At 47.4% G+C, this 8,588-nt stretch overlaps 1 protein-coding gene across 1 annotated transcript; it reads right to left on the bottom strand.

Annotated features, from left to right (window-relative positions):
- Window positions 1-3,909: 3,909 nt before the first annotated feature.
- LOC119378231 (uncharacterized) lies at window positions 3,910-8,588 on the bottom strand. The gene is made up of 3 exons (XM_049411727.1): window positions 8,269-8,588; window positions 5,480-5,821; window positions 3,910-4,236 (listed from the first exon to the last, which is right to left on the bottom strand). Exons 1-3 carry the CDS (start codon window positions 8,581-8,583, stop codon window positions 3,910-3,912), a joined length of 984 nt encoding a protein of 327 aa, XP_049267684.1. The 5' UTR covers window positions 8,584-8,588.

Raw genomic sequence — 8,588 nt, 5'->3', positions numbered from 1 at the left:
CCTATACATGCAATCGTCCTAAAGCGAATACAAAAGGTAATTAGAGCCTTTGTTGATTAGTCGCTTCAACATCATCTTAGTTGCGGCAAACAATTTCTGCCTCGACGTAGAGTTGAGTTCGAAGACGACAGGAGCCTGACTGTAATAGGCTTTTCATAAAAAAATGATTTCTAAAAAAAACACCCTCTAGTATGGTAGAAAACCAGAAACGTTAACCTGAATCAACGTTCTGGCCTGCTACTCATGCGACCAGTAGGAGAGGAACGCTAATCACATAAAATCTGTAGTTTATGAGGCATAATATGATAAGCATTGTTTGTAAATATAGATGAGTCGGCACGGATTTAAACATGTCACCGTGCGGAGCTTGCAGCATGACAAAACAACCGTGTAGAAGCGCCGTAAATATAGACTGGTGGTTGTAACAAACGTTGAGCGTGAGAGTGATAAGCAGCACTGGGGCGAGTAACATTGATTAGCAGGAAGTGAAAAAGGATAGGAATTTTCGCAGGCGACGGAAACGATGTCTACGGGATGGAAATATTAAAACAAGTCCTCTTCGTGGACTACACGGACTTTTGTTCACCGTGGGCGCTGTTGCTTCGTCTGGGTCAGTGCTATATATTCAAAGAGGTCATGTTTAAAAATAAGCAAATCTGCAGCAGATACTGCACGATCCCACGCAAACTCAACTGTAACGCCTGCAGAGGGCCAAGCGACTTCTCTTTACGTGCTGTTCTATTCCACTTCCAGCCTTTACCTAGCTTCGCTCTAGTTTAGATTTAACTTTGGGTTATAGCTTAGCTATGGAAAGCTTCACAAAAATGTTTGGTCCGAAATGATCATCGCATAAACTACGCGATGAAGAACATATATTATGTTCCTACAAACGTCTTGCTTCAAATAATATTGTGAATGTCAACCTTGCTTTTGTGTTTCTTGAAAATATGTGTTTCTTGCTGATTCTTATCACTTTGCTTTGTGTATTTCAATTTCAATATTGCAATAAGTGGGAATTCTTGTCATGTTGCTGCTGTTATTGTATGGGGAGGTGGGACCAGTCAAGCTGCCTATACGCAGCTTTTATCCCACCATTGTTGCTGTTTACACGTGTTTTGTAACTATGTGGCAATAAACTTCGAAACTTCAAACATCGAGGACATCGCACCCCGTTCCAGAAAGTGGATCAAAGAAATTCGGGAAGACACGTAACACAGCACACATGCGTATGAACGCTGGCTGAAAGGAGCAGACGCAAAAGAACATCGCTTTGTGTAGCTTGCAACCAGTTGTGGTGCAATATTTCAAAGTGACAGCGCTAAAGAGGCCTCGTCGCAAAAACTCCGAGGTCGTCGGCATTCTCCGTGATCAAAAGATCAACCCAGCCATTCAGTAAGCCCGGACATTTTGTGTGGCGCTCATTTATTATACCACGGAACGTGAAACTGCTTCGGAAAAAGACCATGTGAGGCGTCATGTCGGACGCGGAGTCAAGGTGATAGGTGCAGTATTGTGTGGCAGAGGCGCAGAATCCCTAAGGCGTCCATCAATTTGGGTCTTTTAAATGTAGGTGGTTTGGGATTCCCACCCACCACAAAGGGTATCATCATAAACATCATTATAACTAAGATCAACAGCAGCAGCAGCAGCAGCAGCAGCAGCAGCAGCAGCCACGAAGTGTACGAAGAGCGCGGCTACGTGGGAGGGTGCATCACCTTACAGATGCGTAGTAGGTGTTTCGGGGCTTCGCAAAAAGGTTAATAATGCTGGAGTGGATGCAGTAGGCTCCCTAGGAGAGCTTACAAGGGCTTCTCTCACGGGCACAGACATTTCTCTTCTCGCGCCACGGCTGAGGTGTCCACCGACATGCAGAGAGTGGCAAGCGTACAAGAAGGCGATGCGACGGGGTCCGGATAACGCTATCCCATTCCAATCTAAAAGGCAAGGCATAAATTTCTTACATATTTCCATACTCCCATGTCACTTCTATGGAGAATCTAGGCGTGTTTCTCGTCGGTGTCACCGTTATGTCCGCATAAAGTAGAAATCGATATCATCGCCCCGCGCATCGTATGTTCTACGTGCGAGTGAAAGTACGCGAGTGCTGCTGGCGAACGCGGCTAGAACAGAGATGCAGAGAGCCGGCCATCTCCGTCGCGCAAAGCGTACATGCGATAACATCACCCCACGTGCGATGGCTGCCGTCGATCGCTCTTCAAGCCCGCCCCGCACCAAAGATACTAGTCGGAGGGAGGCTGCGTGCCTTTAGGGAGGAAATGAGTACTTCTACTTTAAAACTTGCCGCTTGAGCTTCGCCTTCAAGAGTAGAACGCGATAGCATAATCGGGTCCCGTTCGCATCGCCTGCTCAAGCGCTAGCCTAGCTTCGATTTACGGTGGATGCCTCAACAGTGCCGCAAGGAAACGAACGTCTGTGTGCGTAACATTGGCCGTTTCAAACTATCTTTGAATGCCTTCTGTAAGTACCGTTGCGAAGTACCAGCTGCGTCCATTAATCTTGCTTTTGCGAATCAGCAAAGCTCCTAATTTGCCGATCGCCAAGCACGTAATGATGATGATTAAATATGTCTGAGCACATTGTAATGGGTTGGCCTTTAAACACCCACTGCTTGCACAATTCACATGCCTGGCGCCATTCTACGCTTCTGCCACGCTATACTATATGCGTTAAGGACACTCGTCCCACTACATGACACACGTATAGTGGAACACGCGCTTGCCACCCAGAAGGCCTGGGTTCGATTCTCAGTTAAACGAAAAATTTTTATTTGCATCATTTTGAATTTTTCGCTAACGAACGACGTTGATTTTTCGCTCACAACCAACGATGTCGACGCCGACACTGACGCCCACACCGGAATTTCTGCGAAACGCACTCTTTAACGCTATCGCATTAAAAGCGCCGTTTTCACCCGAGGTCGTGCGCACCGTATACCTCTATAGATCAGTCGACGGCCCACACCTCAGCACGCGTCGCGCTTTCATCGCAGAGTTTGCGTTGAAGCCGTACACAGGACGAAGCCGCTTCGCTCACTGAAGCGGCCGCATTTCCTTTCAGCGATTTGTTGAGTTACGCCGGGCCCGGTCAGTGGCGATCGCCTGCTTGGCCGGGCCCGTCGAGCGCAGCAGGGTCTCCCATTCCTCCCATGTGGTCAATGGCTCCGGGCCCCGCGGAGCTTTAAGCTTGAGGTTGAGCTCGCGTTGCAGAAGCGGCGGGTATGCGTCACAGAAAGTGGGTATGTGCCAAGCAGCAGCTAGCATAGCAAAGCCGTGCATAGTATAGTAAAGAGAGGGTGTGCAAAAGAGAAGTGAGGCTCAGGTGCAATGATGTGAAGGTGAGGAGGAAGAAAAAGAGGACGAGAGAGGGTAAATCATGGCATAGCCTTGTATAGTACAGGTTAGCGAGTATATTGGAAATGGAAGAGAGGGTGGGGTGTACAGATGTAAGGGTGAGGAGGAGGGAAAAGAGGAAGCGAGAGGGTAAGCCATAGCATAGCCATGTACACTATAGCTTACCTAGGGGTAGAAAAGAAGTGAAGGTGCGGAGGCGTGAAGTGAGGGTTAGGAGAAGGGCGAGAGAGGCCACTAGAAAAACAGATAAAGAAAGCAAAAAAAATCTGCGTTTGTCAGGTGATGGCGCTTGCTCGCCTGCTCCACTGTTTACTCATATTTCGCAGGCCTGGCACTGGCTTAAAATGTTTTTTTTTCTTTCTAAGAATCTAAACGTAAAGGGGCGATCATGCAACGGTAAAAGCAATGGTCGGCTGTGTGTAGACAGTTCAGTTGTCTCGGCCATGAGATGGCCACATCTATCGACGTCCTTTCTGCCGACGCGTGCTAGCGCCGTTGTCAGAAGCTGAATCTTCGCACCGAGAAACACTGTGGCTTCTCAGCAGTCCACGACGTCGGTCAAGCTCAGGAACGAGCAGATATGCGCCTGCATCAGCTTGGAGAGCTTGTCGAACCTAGTGCTTCCTTTGAGATGTGGGTGGCATGCTATTTTGGCCTTGACGACGCCCACGAGGACGAAGTAGTCGAAGGAAAGCCTCTTACGCGCCTCGTCGATGTAACGCTCCATGTCGGATTCGTCGGAGGTGTTTAGGTTAACGCGCAGGGACAGGCGCAGCGACGCGCAGTTCTGCAGGATCTCGAAAGCCAGGGCGTCTTCTTTCTTCATGGAGCCCTTGATGAACCTCAGAGCTTGGTTGACGAGCCCCTGTGATAGATTAGGTTGTACAGTCAACAGTGATACACATAAGCCTCGAAACTACGCAAGGTTTTACAATGAGGTTTCTCCTATAGTGTTTTGAAGCCACAGTTTTGAAGCTCATGACGCCGCCTTCGGCACTGCTGGCTAAGCAGTACTATATTGTTGCCGACACCTTAACATTTTAAAGCTAAATCATCACATTGTCCCCTAATACCGAAACTGACCGTCGGCGGCGGCGGTCTTATCTGACAGAAGTGATGAAAAGTCGTCATAATGAGATGACGTCATCATGACGTCACAGGTCACTCAATATAATGATGGTGTATGATGACTTCATCACATGAATGCTTGGTCAAGCATTGCGCCGATCTGGGAGGGCACTGCAGCGAAACCACGTTAGGGGCAGAAAGCTATCGAGGGAGGGGAGGGGGGATGAGTAAACGCAATTGATTGAGAAGACAAAGCCCCAGAAGAAGAAGAAGAAGAAGAGGAGGAGGAAGGCTTTTGCCTTCGAGTTGTCTTAGGTATAAGAGACCATGTAACTTTTCAATTTGCATCTCTATACAAAGCGTTATTTTCACGTAGCGCCGTAAGCACAGTGGGTCTACATTGCGTTATGTCCTGAACTGTCAACAATGAAAACATCATGCTCGCCGTGTTAGGCGGAGAGAAATCTGCGGCTTTTTATGCGTGGACGCTTCACAACGAGGTGAATGTGGTGGTTTCTGCCAGCAGACGTCACCAGAAAAAATCAGGGGACACGGGTTCCTGAAAATACTTCATCGATTCTACCTGCGGCGCCAACATCCACGTTTAAAAAGGTTTTAGCAAATTTTGATTAGTTCCCGAGAATTCCTGTCCGGCTCCAGCACTTTCTGGAGTTTCTGGAGCAGTCAGGCTCCAGAAACATTTCTTGCGGGGATTGATGGCTTTACTACACTACGTTTTGGCTACTTAATGTTCAATAAACTCAAATCTCGCGTACAGAGTGTTTTTACAAGTGAATTGCAACTTAAACAAAAAATTCGCTGGTTTAATCTAAAAGTACAAAAAATGTGGTTAAAACAAACGCCGTAGAACGTAGACTTGCCTGGCAGTACTTTAGACTCAGATTTTTCCACGTTCAAACATCCGAGTATGCATTCGAGTTAAGGTCTTTCAATATTCACACCTAGTATGAAGGACACATAAACGTTAACCTAAATTCCGGAATTTCGCTCGACCCCACAGCGGAACATCGGGCACTCACGTGGTTGCGCCTGATGGCGCTCCTGATGATGGAGTCATTGTAGCGTTTGACTTCCTTCGTACGCAGCTGAACGTCCAGGAGAAACCGGTTTCGGGGAATGGCTTCCTCAAGCTCTCGGCAGATGGATAGCAGCTGGATCTCTTGATAACGATCATGCTCTCGCAGGTCAATCTTGAGCGTGGTCATCGATCGATTGCGCTTGACCATTCGTGCCAGGGCCGCGGCGGACTCCCTCCCAAACTTGAGACAACGGATCTCCAAGACTGAAACGCTGCGGTTTCTTTCGAGGGCTCGAAAAAGGCTGACAGCAAAGGCGTCGGACAAATTTAGGCGTAGCAGCAACTCCCTGCGTGTCAAAGAGCCTAATTTCAGCGTGCGATTGCAGGTGACTGAGTAAGGTAGTAGACATCTCTAACCATCAACTGCATGAGAATAAACGCCATGGGGCCTGCTCATTTCCGAGCGATAGCTCTATAATTCCGGGTAGAAACCTCGAAAACGTCTCGCTGCGTGAATATGACCTTCAAGCTCAGCCAAGCTGGCAAAAGAGCTTCAGCGAAACGTTAGCGCGGCGCAATCTAGATAACTAACAGCGGCTCAAGTGGCCTCTGGTAATCTTAGCAGCATGATGAAACCTTCACCTTTAAGGCCTATTAACTGCGCTAGTAAACCGGACTAAACCTGAGGGAAGACAGGACGCGTGCAGTTTTCTCTTGTCGTTTTTCTGTGTTTACTAGCGCAGTCAATAGGCCTTTAAAATGAATGTGCACCAACCAGCCCGACTTGGTGCTCTACTGCAGTGATGATACCTGACAAATTTTGCCGGCGAAAACGAAATGCGGAAGTTGGCGACTGCCATATTCTTCCGAGACGCCCGGATTGAGCGAGCGTCGTTATACCAACCGTCCATCGACTTCACTTCGTGTGACTACGGGCTGCGCTTCCACCCATGGTGCACATACGTTAATGAGTGCAGAAGAACCAACACCCTTGCCAGGGTTTTCGTCTACAGTGACGCCATTCTGGCCGTGTGCCATTCGTGCTCAACAGGGTGGCTGCTTGGGATGGTTGGTACTGCATTCTAAAAGCAAAGCCTTTTTTGTGCGCAAAACGTTTGAGCAAAAAAATTAGATGTGACAGAGTGGTATCTTTCCTAAAACGTTTTGCGCATAAACAAGAGTTTCCTGTTAGAATGCAGTTGCGCTCATTTGCGCTTCGGATTCAGTTTAGTTGGTTACCTGGGATGAATTTCGCTACTCGACAATAATTAACATAGGCCAGTGTTTCGAAGTCTCAAATCGGCCATGGGCTCTTCGCAAGATGGACTTCCATTCTCCCATTTGGGACAACCGCCCGTATCTACTAATAAAAGATAATTGAATTGATTAAACTAAAGCCGCCAGTGATGTCGAGAGCCATGTTAAGGTGTCTGCCGCTATAGAAAAAGTAATTATGAAGGCCGTGATCAACTGCTTTGTTTTGCTTATTTTTTGACGATTTTCGGGCACATTTTTTGAACAACCCTGTAGAGCAGTGGTTCTCAGCCATGGATGTTTTGGGGACCCTTGTGAACAAGTGGAAGTGATGAGGGTCCCCTTGCAGTGAGAGAAAAAGGGAGGTCATAAATTAACACAACATGCAGCGTGAATAGGCGCCTTTTATTTCTCCCTTGTAAAAAATGGTCAAAGTGCCGCGCCAACTCGATCTCAACTGCTCGTCAATGTCCGCTATGCACCTACATTTAACCTGTTTCTAGCTATGTTAGCTCTTCAAACATTCAAGCACAGAAAAAGTATGCTCGAGTGCATATGTCGTAGAAAGCTGCATCATAAAGCTTTAAAATTATCTCATGCAGAAGGAGAAGCCACCGCAATTAAAAGATGTTATGCAGTGATGCATACCAAAATCAGAAAGGGCAGCTTTCTCGAGAGTTAGTGCGACTCCAAAATTGCCTTTTTTTCGAGGATGGGTTTCGCGGACCCCCCAAAATTGCTTCGCGGACTCCCCGGGGTCCAGGCACCCCAATTTTAGAACTACTCTTGTAGAGGCTAGCAGCCGCAAAACGAAATAGTCGTGTGCCTTTAAACTCTGCATTCTGCAGAGTTTAAATGTACACTACTATTTGGCTTTCTTCAAATCGGTTCATGTTTAAGAAGCGCGAAGAAAACGGGGACGAAGCAGAGAATACACACAGGATAGGCGCTTATCCTGTCCTGTGTATATTCTCTGCTTCATCCCCGATGTCTTCGAGCTTCTTAAATATCAGCTTTAAGGATTCGCTCCCACATGTCGTAATTTCCTCTTTCACACTGTAAAGATCTTGCATCATGTCAAGTACTAAACTTGTAGACTTAGCTGGTCTGGCAACCTTATTGCTCTTTGCTTTAAACTGGGTGCAGCTAACCCAATGTTCGAGCTCTTTGTTGCATTACGGATCTTCTTCCTCAGATGGCTAAGCGTTCAGTTTGAGATGAGTTCAACGGACGGGCCTGAAATCTAATGAGTGGCTTCACGCAAGAACCCGTGGCTTCACATTTTGTAATGCTCAAATGACCTCTGAAATGGAAATACAAACAGTACTTTGTGTGCCAAGTCAGGAGATACACACACTCTCCTTTCGCCCCCTTCGTGGGCATTTTGTGAAAATGTCCAAATTTTCGACAAAAATAAAAATACATCTACTAAAACATCTTTGTTTCTTTGTTCGTATCTCGCGTCCGTTGCGCCGAGTTTAATCATGAACCCATACCAACTTGCCCAACTATCTGTGGTACTAAAACATCTACTACTTGCCTCAGGTACTTGGTCCTGGCGACTGTGTCGATCAACTTTGGAACAACAGGCTGCGCGCTCTTGACACATTCGAGCCACGCGACAGAGATTTTGCGAGTGGAGGCAAGGGTTTCAAGAAACTCCATTGCGTCCGCCACTCCGTGGTTGTCAATGTTCCGTGTTGTGGAGCTCACTTGAGAAGTCATGGCGCCCTTAGCGAAGTCCGATCCACGAGGATTGATCCAGTTGAATCTCAGGCGAGAGAAGACGCCGATCCTCTGAACCAGCGCGAACAGGTTGGAGAGCTCGTCCTCGGACGGTGTGCTAGTCATATCAA

Source organism: Rhipicephalus sanguineus, unplaced genomic scaffold, assembly GCF_013339695.2.
Source record: "Rhipicephalus sanguineus isolate Rsan-2018 unplaced genomic scaffold, BIME_Rsan_1.4 Seq744, whole genome shotgun sequence".
Lineage (NCBI taxonomy): Eukaryota > Metazoa > Arthropoda > Arachnida > Ixodida > Ixodidae > Rhipicephalus > Rhipicephalus sanguineus.
Note: the sequence above shows the minus strand (reverse complement) of the source record. Positions and strands in the feature narration are given on the sequence as shown.